This window comes from Poromitra crassiceps, assembly GCF_964638095.1.
Source record: "Poromitra crassiceps genome assembly, chromosome: 11".
In the NCBI taxonomy this organism is placed as follows: Eukaryota; Metazoa; Chordata; class Actinopteri; order Beryciformes; family Melamphaidae; genus Poromitra; species Poromitra crassiceps.
Genome location: NC_139643.1, coordinates 9,558,470 through 9,580,913, shown reverse-complemented (window position 1 = coordinate 9,580,913; position 22,444 = coordinate 9,558,470). Strand labels below are relative to the sequence as shown.

Here is a 22,444-nt window from a genome sequence, read left to right as displayed (position 1 = left end):
CCAGTTAATAAACAAACATCAATATTTTTTCTGTATTTGATTGTAGGTTTTTGGGGTGTCAGCTGGAGTTTAGTCTGACAATTTTGTGCACACAGGATAGTTAGTTAGTTAGGTTAAGTTAGTTAAGTACATATAAGTGTGTGGGCGGCGAGAAGGTGGTGATATTTGACAATTTAGCTGGAGCTCAGTCAAACTTTATTGAACATGAGATTTCATTGTGAATTAGAAAATGGTTGGGGGGCCACTCTGCACCCTATCGCGTGCCGCATCTGGCCCCCGGGCCACAAGTTGTGTATCACTGCTGTAGTGTGTGAAAAAGATCCGCCATTTCAGAAATACTTCACTGAGTGCACATTTTGATGTTTGATGTGACGCTGCTGACCTCTATCTGCATGATCCTGCATTGCACTGCTGCCACATGATTGGGTGAATGGATCATTGCATAAATAAGCAGGTGTACTGTACAGGTGTTTAAAGTGCTCCGTCAGTGTATATATATATCGAGGGATTCGAGTCAAAGTAAGTGAGATTTGGGGCAAATATGAGTTATATCAATTAAAAGGTCTCAGTGAGATATTTTCATTTAAAAAGACACAACTGAAATCATATGAATCAAAAGTTTTAATTAAGCAAAAAACTGAAAGCCGTAACAGTAAAAGTAAGGGTTTGTTTGCTGCCAAAAGGGTGTAACAGCACTTTTGAAACTGAACAAGCAATGTGGCTAGTTAGTTAGCACTTAGGCTAGTTAGTTAGCACTTAGGGCAACTCAACATGCATGCTGACATAAGTAATGCTGCCAGCATAATCATATCATTTTTAGTAGCCTATCCTATTCATATCCCAATTAATAGTTTAGGTCAATATTAGATGAATGTAAATATGTTAATATTCCCATGAAATACTACTTTAGGCATATAGATTCAAAATGTTATTTTATAATGTTATGAGCGAGTGTGAACTGGTCAAGATGAGCTCTGGTAAAGACTGCAAAGCTGAACTTATCTCTTATTTACTCTACAAGTGAAAGGCAGTAGCCCTGCTGGTTTTCTAAAACATCCAAACCTTATTACCAGCAGTATACATGTCTGTCTTATATAAATTATGTATGTCTGCATCTGTCACTGGCTGATCACACAGCAAAATATACATACATAGAGCATACATACAGAGTGGGCATTCCTGTGTATATCTGCAAAACCAGCCAATTTCCTTGAATCTAAGAGCAACTGGGCTGATATGATACAGCACAAGTTCTCATATGGACTACATTTGACATAGAATAGTGACATCTAGAGGCATGTCAGGGATAACACTATTGTGTACCTCAAAATGTTTAAATTGTCTATTTTATATAATTAATTTAATATCTTAAAATAGTACTGTGCTTTATGTGCACTTATTCCTACACAAAGTCCTCTGTTCTTGAAGAAAGAATCCAGAGTACCTACTATGTTTCCGATGCAGGAATTAGGCAGTTCTGGCTGAGGTCCTGACTGGCCCCTGGACTTTGTCTTCCCCCGGGATGGCTGTACCTGCTCCTCCTATTCTGACACGGGACAGAGGAACGATGGACGTAGAGGAGGTGTTGGAAGAAGAGAGAGAGATGGCAGTTGTGTTCGTGGATGAAGAGGAAAATGAGTTCTGAAGGTCCAGAGAAAAGTGATAGGCATTGTGCTCAGGCATTTCCCAGGCCACCACCTACTGGCCACAGTGTTCACAGCTGACCTCTGGCCAGGCTAGGATCAGAGGGGTCACGGGGAGGCTGGGGCAGAGGAGAGGACAATCTGACCTTCACAGGTGATTTTCATCTGGAGGAATGTCCAGTTCTTCCCTCAACTCTTCAGACAGCAACTGGTGAGATGCAGACTTTGACCTTTGTCTTTACCTCAATCTGTTCTTTTTTCTGAAGGTCTGAGGCAACGCCAAATAAGGCCAGTCCAACAGTGTCTTAGAGTACTGTGGTGTTGCCTCTAGAGCCCATTTAGATTGGCCAAAAAACCCAGTAATATCCATAAACTACCGGCTTGGCTATTTATCAGATCAGCTGTGAACGCAAGCGATAAAAAAGCACTACAGCTGAAAACAGTATTTCACACCTTGATAACATACCCATTTTTGGCCTTTTACACTCCTCAATTATGATGCAATACATTAAAGCATAATTTGTTAAAAAAAATTCTGGAAAAAATTGCTTGCACCAAGAAATGTTAACTAACAAATGAGAATGCATTTATGTTTTATTTGCACAATAAGAAAACGTACAATGCAATGTAAATTTATAGAAGAAACAAAAAATGTAACGCTATTCCTTCAGTTATTTGTACTTTGTCACATTTTGGGGCAGTGATATTGGATGTTGTTATCGCTGTGCTGACTGACATGCACTGGTGCTTAGATGTGATATTGGCATATAATAAGCATGAGCGCGAGCTGGCGCGCGTGCACTGTACTCGCACGCGCCCAGCAGCTGCCTGGCTAAACACAATGAATGACAGCAGAGGTGTTGCTTTGTAATGTTAGCTGATAAAAGTCACTTGAAAACGGCAACCTGGACAATTTATCAGCCAGAGGGATTCTGGACGGATTAGCAGACGTCATGGTGGCATGTTTGGTCATGTTTTGGATACTCACATTTGATGGAAATAGCTTGCTCCGTACACTCTAATGACTAGGGCTGATGTGAGCGAGACGCGACCAAACGGAACAGTCAAACAATGTTCCAGAAGCATAACAGTAGTAATGTTAGGCATATTTACGACTGTTATTATCCATGCAAGATGGTGACATTATTAGTGGAGTTCTGGGTGGTAATCGATTATCTATATTAGTTAGAAAGCAAGCTAATGTTATGATAGGCAGCCTCAGCAGCCAACTGCTGACCAAAGGGAACAGATATGTTACTGCAGTCAGTCAAACAATGCACAACGGTAGTAAGGTTAGGCATATTTGTGACTGTTACATTATCCACACAAGACGGTAACATTATTAGCTTCTGTGTGGTAATTCCATAGTCTTGTTAGCAAAGAGCTAAGCTAATGTTATCTATAGCCGGACCAAAACCACAATATCATCACAGCAGCCAACAACAAGCTAACATAGCCTTCTTCTTCGTTAGTGTTTAATAATGGCTGGCTGAAGTGCTGGAAGGCAAGCCTTCTTCTTCATTGGTGTTTAACACGTTCACTGCCAATGACGTATTAATCCGTCAAAAAAAATCCAACGGTTGACTGCCAATGACGTATTAACACATTGACTGCCAGCCCTTTTTTCAATGCTGTAGGTAGGTTCTGCCAGGTTTTTTTTTGAGGATTCTGGCTCATTTTACAAGAGCCGAGGATTCTTTTCTGTTAAGACTTCCCCCGTTTCGACGGACTAATAGTGGGATGGAATTGCTGTGTGCCATGCAATCGGTTGGTCAGTGAAAAAGATGAGGTTACTCATGTCACTCTTTTTGTAGAGGTCTGCAAATAGACACTCTTGCCTCTCCTGCATCAGCTTCTGTTTGTGCTGTTTGCTGGTGTTGTCATGTTTGACCTCTGGAGGGTAGAGGGTAGGCTCAGCACTCGGCGGAAGGTAGAGAGCTGCGCGGGCCTGAAATCTCGGCCCGAGCCCTCCCCGGCCCGTGACATGCAGACCCGTGCCCGATCCGGCCCGGATGAGTTATGAAATTAATTGGCCCGAGCCCGTTGCGAGGCCCGAAGCCAATATTACAATATAATGACACATCTCTCCCTCTCTCTCTGTTCCTCAGCTGCTGCTGGCGGCGCGGCCGTCCTGCTCCTGCAGCCTCTCTCTCTATTTGACTCTCTCTCTCTCTCTCTCTCTCTCTCTCTCTCTCTCTGTTCGAAGCAGTCTGCTGTACACCGACGGACACGGCACACACGGCTTGTTTCGTTGTTTTTTTACATACTGACACAGCACGCTGTCTGTCCCTGACTGAGCGGAAAGCTACATCTCATGACATGAGTATGACTGGCAGACTAACGTAACGTCACGTGAGGGTCTGTGGCTGGGGGAGTGTCTGTGCACTCCTCTTTGTCTGACTGCAACCCGATCTCCAAAAAAATTGTAAAATAGCAACGTTGCTATGTTACATTTTCGGCTCTGCTGTGTAAAATCAAGCGAGTACTACAACGTTATTTAATTTAATTATTTAAACGGGCCCGACCCCGGCCCGGACCTATTAATTAAAAAAAGGAAAAAACAAGCCCGGCCTCGGCCCGTATTGGCAGGCCCGAGGGCTCTCTAGCGGAAGGTGGGTCATGGTGCTGGTGGCCTCTGCTGCTTTGCTGCTGCACCTGGCCGGTGGGCGGAGGAGGGTCAGCTCCTACAGTACCTGCTCTGTTGTAGAGTGTGGTCGGAGGAGGGTAGGCTTAGCAGTTGCTTTTCTACTGTGATTATCTTGTTATTTCTGGCTTCTTTCTTTCTTTTTTTGTCCAGATTATTGTAGAAAGTTGTTTCTTGTTGTTTCTTGTTGAGGCCGATGCAAAGAATAAGAGTTTATCTCACTCTAGAATCCAAAAGAAACTTGAAAATTCAGAAGGTAATTTTGGCTGCTGCAGTGTCGCTCAGGTTCTACCTTCTCTAACCCTAACCCTTTTAATGTGTCTATATGTTCTGTGTTGTACAACAAATTCCCTCTTTGGAGAACATTCAAGTTTTCTAAGTGTATGCCCCCTAACTGCTTCAGTTAATAGAGAGCCGCAGGAATGAGTCCGGAAAACAACGATGCTAACACTCCCGGTTCTTCACTGTTTTCGCCTATGGGATTTTTGAATGGGTTTTTGGCGCGATGCTTCAAATAAGGTCTGTGGTTAACACAAGCTTTTTCAAACGCGAACCAGTGTTCAGCAGGATAATCTTCACACATGAGGACCACTTTTATGAGTTTTTAAGCTTTTACGTGCCGTTAAAAGGGCGGCTAGCTAGCAAACGGCTAAATGAGACTACACTGTTGAGTCGACAGGGATATTATACGTCAATAATGTCATCACTTCAAAGGACGAACACAGAAATTCTCTTTCCCTCACCTGGTTCAGCCCGGGGTAATCAGTGCACAGCAGCACACACATCAACAACACTAGGTTGAGTGGTGAGTGACGTGACGTGGAAGCCTATGCGACACTGTGTGTAGTTCTGGATTAGCTTAGCACAAGCTTTTTACTTCTAGGGCTCGCATTTACGCTTCAAAACTCATGAAAGTGGTCCTCATGTGTGAAGAGTATCCCGCTGAACACTGGTTCGCGTTTGATTAAGTTTGTGTTGCCCAGAGACCTTATTCGAAGCATCGCGCCAAAAACCCATTCAAAAATCCCATAGGCAGAAACAGTGAAGAACCAGGAAGTCCGGGACTTCCGCGTTCCGACTACAAAAATACGTCATCCCTGCGGCTCTCTATTCCCCCACAGATTTGTCCGCACCTGCCCCCAAACACGCCGCCAACCTGTTTTAGTTTCTGTTCCGACAGCTCTTCCAGCCAATACTCCCACGATTACACCACCAACTCCTCCAATTACTATCCCTACCACCATACCAATTGGCCCTCCAACAGAACCTACTACAAAACCTTCCACTACCCCTACTATTAAAGTGCTCACAATGGTTGCTACTGCTCCACCAGCAACTCCACCCATAGTTGCATTCTCTTTGTTTATCTTGTGCCTTCGTTTCTCCTTTTCTACCCTCACCTGTTCTTTCTGTTTCTCCTTTTCTACCTTCACCCGTAGTTTCTTTTGTTCCTTCGCTAGTCTCTTCTCTTGAGCCTTCTTGAACATCTCACTGGTGTAGTGCTTTCCTCCATTGTTTTTCACCATCTTTTCAATCTTCTGCAGCAGCTTTGTGACCTGATCCTCATTCTTATTGTCTCTGTTGTCAAATACATGATATCCACCACGGCACTGTTTTGTCAACTCTAAAAGTTCTCCATTCTCTCCGATAAATGTTTTGATGTCTTTACCATCCAGATTGTCTCCATGAGTGAACAGCACAATTGTGTACTTGTTTGCCTCAACACCAAAGATGTCCTGAATGATCTTCACTGTCTTCCCCTCCTCCTTAGTGAATCTGCCCACCTGTAACACCACCAGGAATGCATGGGGACCAGGAGAGGTCATTTTGATGCACTTCTCAATCTTCTTGATGACCTTCTCCTGGGGTTCCTCTGGGTCAAACAGGCCAGGAGTGTCAACCACAGACACCTTTATATCATCCACAGTCACTGTGAATATTTTACAGTCTGATGTCACAGAGGAAGGGGAGGCATCCTTTTTAAATATTTCTTTCCTCAGGATGGTGTTTCCTGCTGCACTCTTTCCCACTCCAGTCTTTCCCACCATCACAATCCTCAATTCCTCTGTGGAAGAACAAGTGCATATCAGTTACATATCTCACATTGTTGAGCTTATAGCAGTGTTGTAATCAAGTCACTATATCTCGCGTTGAGTCTCGAGCCCCAGTGTTTGTGTCCAAGTCCCGAGTCTTCAGTGACTACGTTTACATACACACAATATTCCGGTTATTGCCCATATTCGGAAAATGACAATATTCCAACTAAATTAATAATCCACTAATATTCCTGTTTACATGAGGCCGTAGCTCGCCCTCTCCGACACGTCAGGGAGGGGGAGAGAGAGAGATGCAGATGGAAACAGCTGAGTTTTTCTGTTGAGAATAAACAAGAGAGCAGCACTGACTCTATTCTTACCAGCATCACTTGGTCCATTTCAGGAGCTTGCTGCTGAAAAGTTAGGCGTTGCAATATTTATGCATCTGTGATAGATGGAATTCGGGTATAGCACAATAAATGCATGGCCTGTGCTAAGATTAGAAGGATCATACAGTCATGGGAACAATTGATAAAAGTATGTTTAGAATAGTTAAAGCAGTAAAAACTCATATTTTGTTAAAAGGCACAAAATCGGTTAAAATGCTTGGGACCAATTGATAAAGTATGTTTAGAATAATTAAAAGCAGTAAAAACTCATAGTATTCGGGTATAGCAGAATAACATGAAGCATTTGTTTTTATAGTGATTTCATAGTTATGTTGTGGTGTTTCATGGTTGCATTTCTAGCTATGTTTAGTCATTTGAGAACAGCATACATGTTCTGTTTTATTATGCTCAGGTTTCGTAAGTTTCACAAACAGTAGTAATTACTGGAGGGCACCAGCAGGCGGCGCCTAAGCGCTTGGAGGGATATTGTGGGACGCACTGCTTCCGCCCTTCAGACAAAATACACTTTGATGTGGGAAAGCAGCGTCATCTATTGTTTCCACACCATATCCCCCTTTTACAGGGCTTTACACATCCAAGTCTTTCATAAAAAGTAGGCTAGTACGTTATTACCTCGCAAGCATTTTGGAATTCCGTGGGCGCCACTCTCTCTTTAATTATCTCTCTCTTTAAATCGATGTTTCTCATCTCCTGCCAATCAGAAATGTCGTCTTTTCTTTTTGCATGCCAGAGATGATGGATTATATGATTATATCACCTGTTCTAGCGCTTTCTAGCACACATCAGCTGCCCGCAAACAGGCAACATGCATCGCAAACTGCGGTAAAAACCCTGATTGAGACGCATATTCCGAATGCGCTGTATATGATCAAAGAATCCTCCTAAAACCTGAATAATACTGGAATAACCCACGTCTTAATCGAAAAATGCCAAATTCGGAAAATGCCAAATTCGGAAAAGGCCAAATTCGGAAAAGGGCCAAATTCGGAAAATACAACTGGAATATGCTGTTTACATCATCATTATCAAATTCTGAATATTGTCATTTTCCGAATAGTGGAATATTGTGTGCATGTAAACGTAGTCAATGTTGAGTCGGCAGGGTTGACATTTTGGCATTTTAGGGTGTCAAACATTTGTTTAGGGCACCGGCCATGAGTGAAATAAAATGATTTGGAGCATAGGGTCACTGTGAGCATTTCTTAAAAAGATACTCTGTGTTTTCAGAGAAGCCCACCTGACAGTCTAAGACTGTACCAAGATATTTGAATTTAGAGAGAACAGGGAAATGGAGGAGGTGGGGAGGGAACAAGGGAATGTGGGGGAGGGGAGAGCAGGGAAAGGGAGTAGGTGGGGAGGGAGCAGGAGGAGAGAGAGCCGAACAGGTAGAATATACATGGGTACATATATATATATGGGTGATATGGTCATGAATAGTCACAAGGGATAGTAAAAACAAGTGAAACTGGCTGTTTCCAGATCTTGTTTGGTACACATGATTAGTTCTTTAGTTTTAGCCACGTTGATTTCCAGCTGGCTAATGTTACACCATGATTCAAGAGCCTTAGTGTGGGCTAGATAGTGTATATCGATATCGGTATCGGATCCTATCCGGCCCAAATCACTGGATTGGATATTTGGTGGGAAAAAGAAGTAGAATCCAATTCGATCCATCGCCTAAATTATCACTAAATGCTTCACTAAACTTTGAGCAATGCGCCGTCACGGACACAGATGAACAACCGCAGCATCATGCATGTGAACAGAGTGAGATTGCACTGTGTTGTCAGTCACCACAGCTGTGTTGATCAAGGAAGAAAAAAGCTGCGTGCAATAGAGAGCCACAGGGATGACGTATTTTTGTAGTCGGAACGCGGAAGTCCCGGACTTCATGGTTCTTCACTGTTTCTGCCTATGGGATTTTTGAATGGGTTTTGGCGTGATGCTTCAAATAAGGTCTCTGGGCAACGCAAGCTTAATCAAACGCAAACCATTGTTCAGTGGGATAATCTTCACACATGAGGACCACTTTCATGAGTTTTGAAGCGTAAATGCGAGCCCTAGAAGTAAAAAGCTCGTGCTAAGCTAATCCAGACACACAGTGTCGCATAGGCTTCCACGTCACGTCACCACTCAACCTGGAGGGTTGTTGATGTGTGCGCTGCTGTGCACTGATTACCCCGGGCTGAACCAGGTGAGGGTAAGAGAATTTCTGTGTTCGTCCTTTGAAGTGATGACGTTATTGACATATAATATCCCCGTCGACTCAACAGTGTACTCTTATTTGGCCGTTTGCTAGCTAGCCGCCCTTTTAACGGCACGTAAAAGCTTAAAAACTTATAAAAGTGGTATTCATGTGTGAAGATTATCCTGCTGAACACTGGTTCTTCTGGTTATTTGAAGCATCGCGCCAAAAACCCATTCAAAAATCCCATAGGCGAAAAAAGTTTTACCATCGATGTTTTCCGGACTCATTCCTGCGGCTCTCTATTTAATACGATGCGAGTGTTTTAAGCATTGGAGACTGCCTGCCTGATAGGTCACTGTATCACACACAATCTGACTGCAACCTTACAGAGAGAGGGAGAGAGGAGATCAGATGCAGATATCACTCCAACTAGACACCGGTGAGCCACAAAACACACCACCAGCCGCATCAATTACACGCAGCACAGCATGCTATCACAATCAATAATAGGCTACGTTACCATTCCCAGAAGTGGTCAAATCTACACACTTTCTGCATATATTTCTGATTAACGCTAATAAACACTCACCCAATGCAGCAACGATAAAGTTAGTTTTTTTCTCCGATCCTGTTAGTCCTTATTATAATTAATCCCAAAAGTCCAAATCTTCCTTGAAACGCCAAATAAAACTAGATTAGGCCATGTGCCCGTGTTTACAAACACCATGATCCGTGAACTGCACTCCGCCCCTTGTTTCATGCAACACGAAAGTAGGGGAGACCAGGGACAGTTATAACAAGGACGTGTGTGTGTGTGTGTGTGTGTGTGTGTGTGTGTGTGTGTGTGTGTGTGTGTGTGTGTGTCTGTGTGTCTGTGTGTGTGAGTGTGCGCCCGCGCATGCGTTTGAAGGCTTAAAAAGAAGCAGCAAGCATTAGTGCATTACTAAGTCTATGTTCTGAGCTATAGACTTTCATTTAAGGAATAAATGTTCCACAGATTGAACATGCTGTTTAGATGGCTGGGATACGCAAAGTGCGGTAACACTTTACAATAACGTACACAAATACTGTAGTAGTTACTAGTAAACTAATCATTAACTAATAGTTAGTTAATGAGTAGCTAAGGAATAATTTGTCATTAGTCAATCACTAGTTAATCATAGGTAATGAGTAGGTAGTCATTAGTTAATGATTAGTATCTAAGTTCCTGAGTAGAGTAGTTAATCAATACTTAATGATTACTAAATGTCAGCTCGTGAAGATAGTAGTTAATCATTAGTTACTGATTAGTCGGTCAGTTCCATGAGTAGAGTAGTTCATCGTTCGTTAATGATTATTAAATATCAGTGCGTGAATATATTAGTTAACCATTAGTTAATCCTTAGTTAAGGACACATTGTGAGTATAGTAGTTAATCATTAGTTCATGATTAGTTGTTAGTTCCTTAGTAGAGTAATTACTCATTAGTTAATGGTTAGTCAATGGTCAGTTTGTGAGTATATAGTTAATTGTTAGTTACTCATTACTTAATTATTACATGTCCATTAGTTATTTTTTTTGTGTACCCTATTGTAAAGTGGTGCATCATACTCAGTAGTTTATGAATACTGAATCATTACCTGTCCATTTGTTACTCTTTTTGCGTACCCTAATATAAAGTGAAAGATATCCTTATCAAATAAACACTCACTCCAGGTGAGATTCTAACCCTGAACCCGAAGATTGGTAAATTGTAAGTCTGGGTCTCTACCATCTGAGCTAGCCCAGCCCAGCCCAGCCATTGTTCCCAGGCGCAAACGCAACAAGGCAGAAAAGTGTGCATAATGGTGCGAAGTACATTATGGCGACATATGCCAGGTGCAATAGCGATTCCAACAATCCACATCAGACAGAAGAACTGCTTAAAAGAACCAATAAAATAGGTTTAAAGTCTCAAAAAAGCAGACAGTGGTGAGCACAGGGTCTGCAGCAGAGCTGCGCCCAGGGAACCATGTGACAACTTCAAATCCTATAATAAAATTGCCTAGACCAGGGGTGTTCAAACCTTTGTGAATGGGGGCCAGATTAGATCATGTGAAAATACCTGGGGGCCAGCTGCTTCTCTCATCATATGGTTATAGAAAAAAATCACATACAATACAATTGTACTCTTAAGGATTTTGTTTACTGTCTGAAAACATTAGTTCCACCTGTGTTGTATCTACTTGGTGCTTGTCTACAAATTGTATTATAGTGCTGCTGTCATCATTAGGTGAACAGAGAAAATGCAAAATTAACTTGCTTGATTAACAAATGCTGGGTGGAGGGCCACGTATATTTTGAGAGACAAGCCACGGGCCATTTAAAATCGGTCCGCGGGCTGCAAAATTGGACCGCGGGCCGGACTTTGGACATGCCTGGCCTAGGTGGACGGGCGGGTTGGCGGTGCCTGACTGTCTGTCAGTCACGTTTTGTGTCACAAACGTGACATCAGCGCCCCCACCCTGCCCGCAGACACCCCACCCCCCCACACACACAGACACCCCCCACCCACCCCAACGCTCAGACACCGCCCACCCCCACACACACAGACACCCTCACACAGACACTCCCCCCCCTTTCCACCACAGACACCCCTTTAATAAACGAGAGAGCGAGTGGAGTTTACAGTCTGTGGTTAAACAAAGCTAAACTAGCGTTAATGGTCTCTAGTCGGACCTACGTTACATTGATTAAATGTATCAGCTAACGCAACTTACGTGTTGATGTCCTGATGAGTCACTGTTTCTTCTGTAGCTACTGGAAGCGTGGGCTGAATGTGTGTTATCACTTTCTGGACATATACTGTGTAGACATTAAAAGAGGCCGACTGAAGAGCACCATTTCCAGAGAAGTGCACTGGGCAGTGGGCTATAATAATGTTGTCGCAGTACGCGAGTCCTTTCAACCGGAATAAACACGCACATTTCCGGAAGTAGAGCCTGCCCATAGGGGCGCTCAAAAATAAGGTGAATATTTTAATGTAGAGTATAGCTGGTAGCTTAGCTTAGTACATTTTCCGAGTAGCTTAGTTGTGACTGTCCACAGTTGTCCATACTCACATGTTATTTGGAGGACATATCCTTTTCCCATTAGTGTTACTGTTTGGATCAGGTCTTTATTCTTTTGCTACTGTAGTTTGAGTTGCATTAAAATAATGTGTATGAAGCCTATAGTTTGTCCTGCAAATATGCCCAAGTCTCCAATTTGTTGTTGTTGTTGTTGTTGTTGTTGTTGTTGTTGTTGTTGTTCTAACTTATGTTATTTTTCTTGTTTATTATGTTACAGTCTTTTATTTATTATGGTTTATTATGGCCTGAAAAAATATTTTGGAATTCTGTTTTTGGACTTCTGTGTTAAGTAAACTTCACTGTGATCCTCATTATTATGAATCTAGAAATAAGTTCTGTTCAAAAGTGTTTTTCCTATTATTCCTCTCTCCCAATTTTACCATCTGCAGTAATAGCCTAGTAGCCTAATATTGTCCCCTTGAATATCAGTGGGAAAACCATATGCCTCTTACAGATGTGCTCAAATTCCCTTTTCTTGATCACTGAGATCAAATTGATTGGGCAAATAAAGTAGCTTCGATGTACAGTATAAGCTACTTTTATTTTGTCATGTAGCTTGTAGTGTAGCTTGTTACATTTCCCTGGAGATAGCTTCAATGTAGTGAAGCTATAATTAATGTAGAGTAGCTGGTAGCTTAGCTTACTACATTTTCCGGGTAGCTTCCCCAACACTGGTTTGGTGGTATCCTCTGTAGTTGCAGGGGAATCATCTCCAGCTGGTGGGACAATCATATATAGTCATAAATAGAACATCCCATGCAGAGAAGATAACAAGATAAATCATACAAGGTAATATACAAGTACAAGAAGACACAAGAAGTACAAGAAGACAACACAGTGAATTGTGATTTCGAAACAGATTTTTATATTGGCTGGTGCACAAATAGCAGTATCAGTATATTTAGGGTTTCAAGGTGATTCCCATTAAATTAATGGGCTGCTTATCCACCTTATTTCTAGGCATGATGCCTTACGTGGGTGCTTCTTCCAGTGTAATCCTTACGTTACGTTGCTGACATTGATCCTTCTGTAAATTATGTTTCAAAGCTGCAGGTGAACGGAGGAAATCAGGTCCAGCTTGGCAAAAATCTTGTCAATATCCAGAGTTGTTCAAAGAGCAACAGCTCCATTGTTAATTCTTCCTTGCCAGCCATGCTATTTGCTAAGTTAGAGAAACCTGGGACCTTAGAACATTTACATTTACATTTTGTCATGAAAAACTCTGTCCGGATTTTAAATCAAATAATTAGGAGTGTTTTGAGTCTGCCGTGTCTTTCAATCATTCATTTTTGGCTCCATGGTTAGACAAAAACTACCATGCCTGGAGTGAGAAAGGACTAGTAGTTTCCATCAAAGACCTATACATAGATGGCCATTTTGCATCCTTTGATCTACTGAAGGGAAGTTTGGGTTGCCCGGCACAAACTGGCTCAGATTTCTGCAAATCAGAAATGATGTTCGATCCAAGATTCACACCTTTGAAGCGCTTCCAAATGAACATGCTTTTTTTTAATGTATTGCTGAGCCCTTCTCACTCGAGCATCTGATCTCAAGATTTGTATGTCTGTTTAATAACTGCAACATGGCCTCTACTGAGATAATTAGAGAGGCGTGGCAGGGGGAACTTGGCATTGATTTATCTGACATTATGGGAAAGGAGTCTGTCTGTGGTACAACTCATACATAGATGGAGAGACTCAGGTCCCTGAGGACCAACTCGCTTGGGAGGTTCTCAACTGTCTGTGAACCGTTTCTGGCCCACTTTGACGAGGTTAAGAATGACAGGTGACTGAGGTTGGGGGTGATGGTTGGCTTGCCCAGGGCCTCCCAGAGAGATGGCAGTGCCCCTGAGGTCCAGCCACTATGCCCCCCCCCCCCCCCCCCCCCGCACGCGCTTTACTCATATTATCAATAACAGATTATTATTTGGGTCTAAAGCCCTTGCCTGCTCCCACTTTTTTTTTGCCTTGCGAGTTTGGCATCCTGACTTTTGTTTTGCTCCTGACATTTTGCTATCACCGGTCTTGTTTTGTTTGCTATCACCTGTCTGTGTTGTGTGTTACACCATAAAAACAAAGGTGAAACAAATGAAAAAACGCTCGCACACTACAAGGGCTCCTTTTCAATAGCTTTATTGCACCAAGTGCAAGTGGTAACGTTTCGAGCTACATTAGCTCTTCGTCTTCGTCTAATCGTCTTCCCCCATCCGACTGCACTGGTCGGATGGGGGATTACATCAGAATGGCACTATTTTCCACAGGAGCACTCCTGCCCAAGCATGCCTTGTTACTGCTGCTGTGTTTTATGTATTTGTTCGACTCCTTGCAAAAAAATAAATTAGTTGCCGCATTTTCAGGATGGGAGATATATTTTAGTGTTAAAAAAAATAAAAAAAATTGGCCTGGCTTCAATGCCTTCCCTAGACGCCCCTGGAAGCTTACCCCTTATGGGCGGCCCTGGGCTTGCCCAGCTGGTGTCTTGTGGACCCCTTACGTGAGATCCCAAGCACTTTATCTATTACATACATGAGCGCCTTGAGCAGCTGGTAGAACCACATTGCAATGTTAAATGTCAATGATGTATGTATGTTTTGTAGGGGTTCAAGCCCTGAAGGGGTTGAAACGTTAGGGTTGTACTACAACCCGGGTTTTACGAGTGAGAACGAGAGCTCTCACTCTAGTGCCTTATTCGCTGCGCACGCAGCCCTATGGAAGACTGTAATTTTGCTCCGAAAAATTACTTTTCATTGAAACCGACCACCCACCAGTAGGTGGCGTGGTGCCCCCCTGGGGCTGACGTGGTTCCACATGACTACGTCACGCCCCGTCAGCCCCGGGTACGCCACTCATCCTTCCAGCCAGCTGAGATCCGACGCAACCAACGACGCATCGACGCAGCAAGGCTGGGTAGTGAGAGCTCTCGTTCTCACTCGTAAAACCCTAACGTTTTACTTCGTTTCAAACTCAAGTTCTCACTCTAGTGCCAAATTCAACCGCCCTTGCTGCCGGGAGCACCCGACAGGGTGACCCGAAAGGCATCGGTGAACCACGGCCGTATGGCAACGTTCATGCCTGACCGTCAACCAGAGCGGCAACGATACTACTTTCTTGCCACTGACAGTACCACGTGCGCGAACCGCGAACCGGACACGTTGAGACTGTAGTACCTAACAAACGTGTGATGAGAGGACCATGAGGCCGCGGCACACATGTCCTCCACCGAAACACCACGTAACAACGCAGAGGATGTCGCAACACCCCGTGTAGAATGCGCCTTGATACCCTCCGGGGGTATCTTACCCACGGCAGAGTATGCCAAAGCAATCGCCTCCACTATCCAGTGTGATAAGCGATCCTTGGAAAGGGGCCCACCCTGGGCCTTCTGCCCAAAGCAGACCAACAACTGGTTTGTAGTGCGTAATGAACGCGTCCTGGCCACATAGGCCGAGAGCGCCCTTACTGGGCACAGCATGTGCAAGCGTCTCTCCTCACCCGAACTGAACGGCGGGGGACAGAATGCTGATAAGTCTATGACCATAGACCTAAAGCTGGCATCAGGGGCGGCGCCAGGGATTTTGGGCCCCATGACAGGACATAGTATGGGCCCCACTGATGCCGGCGTCCGAAGGGCGCCGGCCGAAAAATTTGGGCTGTTTGAAGCTGATTTAGAGGATAATATCGCATTTTAAATTATATTAGGATAACACTGTAGTGTTGTCATTATTCAGTCTTAACCATCAATATTTGCTCCTTTTCTCACTCTCATCCCTGTTGAATCATCATACTCTCTCTCTGCTCTGAATACACCAGAGGGAACAAAGAAACACTATCAACTAATGACTAGAAAGAATATTGATACACATGTGGAGTCCAACAGGAGAGTGTTTAGCATGAGACTGTTGTGATATCATTATTCACTCTTAATATCATTATGTTCTCCTTTTCTCATTGGCTGTCATTTGTGGGCTGCTTTTCCTTTCATATAATGGTCATTATGTGGACAAATAAATTGTGTTGATCCTTCTTATTTTTTTATTATTATTATTACTATTATTATTATTATTATTATTAGTAGTAGTATTATTATTAGTATTACAAATAAATCCCCACAGACCCACTGCAATTGTGCCAACTACCATGTCATTCAACACAATGCTGCTGTGTGTGTCTCACCTCCTTCATCAGTTAGGAACGGCTTGCAAACAATTGTTTGCATTGATTAAATGTTCGCTAGACAGGAGGGAAATGTAAACACTCTGTGAAGTAAGCATTTCACTAAGGTCTAACAGGGTCATTTCCAGTAGTTAACTCATTGAGTGCCAAGGACGTCGATCGACGTCAAAGTAAATAGTGACGTAGAGTGCCAAGGACGTCGATCGACGTCAAATGCGTTTTTTTGACGGTGTGACGTGGATCAAAGCCTCAGGCATCTCCTGTACAAATATTGGAGCTATTGGAGGTGTATAACCTATTTTACGGACTCATTAGGTGGCGACAGTGCTCTCCAGATTAGAGAAAGGTCCGGAAAACAGCAGGAAAAAGCTGTGATCAAAGAGAAACCGATGCATGCTGCTGCCAGAGCCATATAGATTGCTCTGTCTGGAGATGACGTTGGCTGCGAACAGCAGTCAATCTGCGCCCACAACTGAGCCTCTCTGTCTCTGCTGTATAGTTTCTCCACACGATTAGCCGCCAGAAAAGCAGCACCCGACGCCAAACCATTCTCAGCAGTCCGGTTTGGCTCTTCCGTGTCGCGCTGGGAGCCGGCGCACAAAAACGGAGCACTCCGTAAATAGACCTGGGTGCGTGTTAGGCTGTGTGTTAGTGTGGGGAGGAATTTGCAGCTGAGGGGGGGGAGAGGGGGATGGGGCACCACCCCGCAGGGCACCACACAACTACACCACGTCACTACATCAGAAAATATTATCTTCAGAGTCAGTGAATGTGCTTGAAATGCTTCATTTCACAAAAGGCGGAATAACTCAGCTTCTAATTTGAAACGCCTGTATTTGCTCAAAACGACCTATCTTCTCCGGCTCATAACTAAAGAACGGAAAATGGTATCAATAAACTTTTTTTTGCTGATGATACAATAGAGCCAGCTCGTTCTTTGTGCGTGTTCGGTGTTTACATAGTAATATCACACAATATTCTGTGGGCCTCGAGAAATCACGGAAAACGCTCTGAAACTCTGGCACTGGGAGCGTCCGTTCTCCAAAAGTGGCTGGCACTCAATGAGTTAAGAAAAGTTGAATAAATGTTCAGATGGCGCCGGACAGACTAGACCAGTGATACTCAACTGGCGGCCCGCGGGCGCCCCCTATGTGGCCCGCGATGGAATTGCAAATCTTTTTTTTTTTTTTTTTTTAGGGCCCCTGTCAGCTTCAAGGGCCCCTAGAATCGTCCTAGGTTTCCCCCCCTATACGGCGCCCCTGGCTGGCATTAATATTTTTAGGTTGGTAAGCCGGGTTAGGTCGCAACGTAACCCTGCGCCCATCATTCCCAAAAACCATACAGGCCTGCTGCACCGAGAGGGCAATCAGGTCACCGACTCTCTTTCCTGATGACAAGGCCAGCAGCAGCGTGGTCTTTAAAGACAGAACCTTTAAATCGGCGGAGTCCAAGGGCTCAAACGGATGACCTGTTAGCCCGTCCATCACCGTAACCAGGTCCCATTTGGGAAAAACGCACCGCGACGGCGGGCGCAGTTTACGCGCCCCCTTCATGAAGCGCGAGACCAAAGGGCACGCCCCCCATGGGGCTCCCTTCAATTCCCATGTGGCAAGCAGAAATCGCGGCTACGTACACCTTAAGCGACCGGGGACTGACCCGCGTCAAGCAGGCTCTGAAGGAAACAGAGAACTGGTCGCACACTGCAGTTCACTGGATCCACGCCCTTACTTGTGCACCAACGCGAAAAGACCCGCCACTTGTACGTGTACTGAGTGCGGGTCGAAGCAGCCCTAGCACTCTGAATAGTGCATACCACATTATCGGGCAAGCCCTGGGCTAGCAACTGGTCCCGTTCAGGAGCCAGACTGGTAGCTTCCACCTGCCTGGGGAGGGGTGGAACACCTCCCCCTCCGCCTGGGATAGGAGATCGGCCCGTACCGGCAACGCGCAGGGCTGACCTTGCGCCAGGCAGACCAGGTCCGCAAACCATGTCTGCCTGGGCCAGAACGGGGCCACTAGAACGTCCTGTCCAACACCTGACGGATCAGGGGGATCGGTGGAAACGCATAGAGCCCCTCCCGTGGCCACGCGTTTGCTAGTGCGTCGTGTCCCAACGGGGGGCTGTCCTCCTGGATCGAGAACCACAGTGGGCGGTGTGTCCCGCGCCGCGATGTGAAGAGATCGACACGGGCACGACCAAACCTGGCCCAAATCTGTTCCACCACCTGAGGGTGGAGGCACCACTCAGTATGACGGGCATAGATAGCCTCGAGACAGCAGGTCGGCGCCGTAATTCAGCCATCCCAGCAGATAAACCGCCGACACTGAAAGGAGATGGGGATACGCCCACAGGTGAATCCCCGCCGCTAACTGGTTCAGCGCCCCCGACCGCACACCGCCCTGTTTGTTCAGGTGGGCGATCACTGCCATATTGTCCGAGCGAATCAGAACATGGTGCCCATGTGTGAGCCGCTGGAAGTGTTACGTGAACGTTGCCTCCACAGTCCCCCCAGCCTGCGGAGGCAACGTTCTCTTTCTAGTCCGACCACATGCGGACTTGTCCGGCAGTGCCGTCCCCAGGAGAGCTCCCAACCAACAATGGGCCCACGGGGCCATTGATGGTGGGCTTGTCCTGAAGCAGAGCCAGGCGAATCGCCTTCAGCTCTAGCACGTTTATGTGGCGAAGCTCCTGGGCCTCCCACCGGCCGTTCGCCGAAAAATGCCCGCAAATCGCACCCCATCCCCAGAGGGAGGCGTCGGTGCGAATCACCATCCTGAGCGGGACAGGGCCCAACCGAGTACCTCTCGAGAGGTAACGGGGGTCCGCCCATATGGCCAGCGCCTGCCGGGCCTGACCTGTCAGAGGAACCCTGCGATGACGGTCCCCGGCCGGGTCCAGGCGAAGCCTGAGGAACCAGATTTGGACTACGGGCGCATGTGTAGCCTCCCCAGTCGGAGCACATGCAGTGCTGAGGCCATCAGGCCCAACATCACTGTGCACTGATACCCAGGGCACAGACCTAACATCCTTGGCTTGCTGTCTGCACCGTGTGAGCCTGTCGCTCTGGCGAAAGGCTCGCAGGGAGTCTAGCTCGAGCCCCAGGAAGGTTGCCGCCTGCGCTGGGACGAGGCAACTCTTCTGCCAGTTCACCAAAAACCGTAAGGTTTGCCGGTGATCGGTCACCACCTTGGTATGTTCCGTGGCACGGACCCTCGAGTCGGCCACTATGAGAGCGTCGTCGAGATATAGGAAGATGCGGATCCCCCTCATGCGGAGGGGAGCCAAGGCTGTCTCCACGCACACCGTGAAGGTTCGCGGGCTGAAAGACTTGCCGGATAGCAAGACACAGCACTCGTAAGCCTTCCCCAGGAAGGAGAACCTCAGGTATTTCCTATGTCTCCTGACCATGTGGACATGGAAGAACGCATCTTTCAGATCCACGGAAGTAAAGAAATCCCCCTGTCTCGACGCGTTGAACAGGCGGGGAAAGAGAGCATTCGGAACGGGAACTTCCTCAGCGCCTTGTTGAGACGCCAAAGGTCCAATTCTGGACGCATGGAGCCGTCCTTCTTGGGCACGACAAAGTACCTGTGGTAGAAACCCAAGTGCACCTCTGCCTTGGGAACCGAGCGAATCGCCCCTTTGGCGAGGAACGAATAACCTCCTTGTGGAGTATGTCCATGGACTCCCCCTCCACGGCCGTACCGGGGGTCCCGTCGAACGTGGGTGGGGGCCTGGCAACTGTAGAGCGTATCCCTTCTGGAGGGTGCGCTGTTTAATGGGGACGGGGAACATAGGTGCTCCCAGGCATCAAGCCTGTTGGACAAAGATGGTCTCTTGTGGCCAAGGAGCGGAACCCGTCCTGAGTGTATTGTTGGGCACCAGGACCTGATCCGGTACCCTGATGGGGGGGGCAGGACGTGAGAGGCTACGCCCCCCTGCCGCATGGTCAGCTCCGTAGAAGCTGTGCATGCTGGGGGAGAATTTCTTATGCAAGCTCCGCCTACTGACGCGCCCCGTGGGTGCGTTGTATCGAAGTAACCCCCCGTTCTCTTTTGAGTCCGGCCGCACGCGGACTTGTCCGGCAGTACGGTCCCCAGGAGAGCTCCCGACCAGCAATGGGCCCACGGCGCCATTGATGGTGGGCTTGTCCTAGGAGCCTCTAGCCGAGGCCAGGCCGTAGCCATGGACCAAGGCGAGCCTTGATGACGGGTATGTGACCCTGGGGGAGCTCCCGACTGAACTCGGGCCTTGGGTGCGTTGGGCCTAAAGCTACAAGCCGCAGGCTGGAACTGAGCCCAGCCTTGGTGAGCCAACCGGTGAGCTTGACCTGAGCGCTGCCAACCAAGGCCAGGCCGTGGCCATGGACGAAGGTGCACTGTGCCCCCTGTCAGGCTCCCTGCGCTTGCAGGGGACGCCCCAACAAAGGGAATGTGACCCATGGAGAGCTCCCAACCACCCCGGGCCCTGGGCACCAAGGGCGGTGGGCTTGTCCTTAGAGCTACAAGCCAAAGGCTGGCACTGAGCCCAGACCTTGGCGAGCTGTAACCCCTGCTGGACGCGTAGCGCCAGCAAGGGGCGGTACATCTATTGTAGACCATTCTAACGTTACTCCAGCCGGAGTAAATGTGCGTGCTCTACACGGAGGTAGCTTGCGCCCAATGTACTTAGCACACAGATACTAACTGCACGGGTGCACGCCAGCTATCTGCAACAATACTATCGTTCTGTGCTAAACAGTACTAATGCTATCTGCACGTATAGCTAGCTTTCACACTCTTTTGAGAGCGGACCTTAAGCAGTGTAAGCACTGAGAGACAAGCGTGCGCTAACACAAGCCTACGCACAAGCCGGTGCAGCGAGTCTCTACCCTGAGTAACATGGGGAAGCGAGCGTGACCGCAAGCTGAAAGCCAGCGGCCCGCGAATCTAGTCAATCTCAGAACAAACTCCTCAGAGGAAGTTACAATCTAGTAGATGCTATTTGCACGACGGCAAGCAACACTTAGCAGACAAGCAAGCTGGCTAAGATGGCGTAAGTACTGAGAGAAGTGGCTAACACACTAGTGTGGAGCGAGCTTACCTAGCTAGCGTATTCGCTCAGCTAATATCTCAGAGCGCCCCCTCCGGGGCCGACGTCAGTAATAGCTACACTACAAGCACTATGTAGGTCCCAGCAACGCCTGTGCAGCGTGCTCATGCCCTAGGCAGTGCACACATTCATTGTGCCGGTCGTAACCGGCCAGCGTAGCCTCACAGCTAACAGCACCTGGCTGTCCCCCCCTCTCTCTGCTAACAGGAATTAACGGGGGTTATACCGTGTAAGCTGACTAACAGTAGCCTGCAACGGTAAGATAGCTGGAGTGCTACACAACGCTAGATGCTGGCTGCACGGGAGCAAGCTAGCTATCTAGCTAACTGGAGAGCACGGCTTCTAGCTACTACTCTCGCTTAACGTTACTCCAGCCGGAGTAACGTGCGCGCCCTACACAGAGGTAGCTGGCGCCTAAAGTACTTAGCACACAGACACTAACTGCACGGGTGCACGCTAGCTATCTGCCACAATACTGGGTGCGTTACCCTGTCTGGGGACACAGCCTGCTAATTAGTCTATTGTTCTGTGCTACACAGTACTGACGCTAATCGCACGTATGCAACTAGCTTTCACAATTTTTGAGCGCAGACCTTGGTCAGCTCTCAAGCTTAATATTGGCTACCCCAGCCAGGGAAAACGTTAAGCACGCTACGCGGCGGTAGCCTCTTATACAGGTGTTAACTTTAAGAAGACACTCTTAGCTTTTAGATGACTTGTTCCGACGCCGCTGGTGAAGAGAACAGGATCGGGTCCCCGAAGCCTGCTTTACCTCGTCCACGCAAACCTCTCAAGGTGGGCAAGTGAGACGGAACGAGCCTTATTTCTATAGCTACTGAGAGCGCTAACTTTGAGCTAACACATGGAGCTATTAGATAACACGTCCTCTGCTGGCTGGAAGGAGCGATGAGTGGCGTACCCGGGGCTGACGGGGGCATGACGTAGTCACGTGGAACCACGTCAGCCCCAGGGGGGCACCACGCCACCTACTGGTGGGTGGTCGGTTTCAATGAAAAGTAATTTTTCGGAGCAAAATGACAGTCTTCCATAGGGCTCCGTGCGCAGCGAATAAGGCACTAGAGTGAGAGCTTGAGTTCGAAACAAAGTAAAACCCTATTGTTTTTGTGCTGGTTTGTTATTCTTGTCCTTGTCGTTGTTCATCTGCCTCAA

At 46.7% G+C, this 22,444-nt stretch overlaps 1 protein-coding gene across 1 annotated transcript; it reads right to left on the bottom strand.

Annotated features, from left to right (window-relative positions):
- Positions 1-1,714: 1,714 nt before the first annotated feature.
- LOC310784812 (GTPase IMAP family member 9-like) lies at positions 1,715-22,212 on the bottom strand (the record flags this gene model as incomplete). Its single annotated transcript, XM_083645852.1, has 3 exons — positions 1,715-1,762; positions 5,688-6,352; positions 22,194-22,212. 3 exons carry the CDS (start codon positions 22,210-22,212, stop codon positions 1,715-1,717), a joined length of 732 nt encoding a protein of 243 aa, XP_083501978.1.
- Between the last annotated feature and the right edge of the window lie 232 nt (positions 22,213-22,444).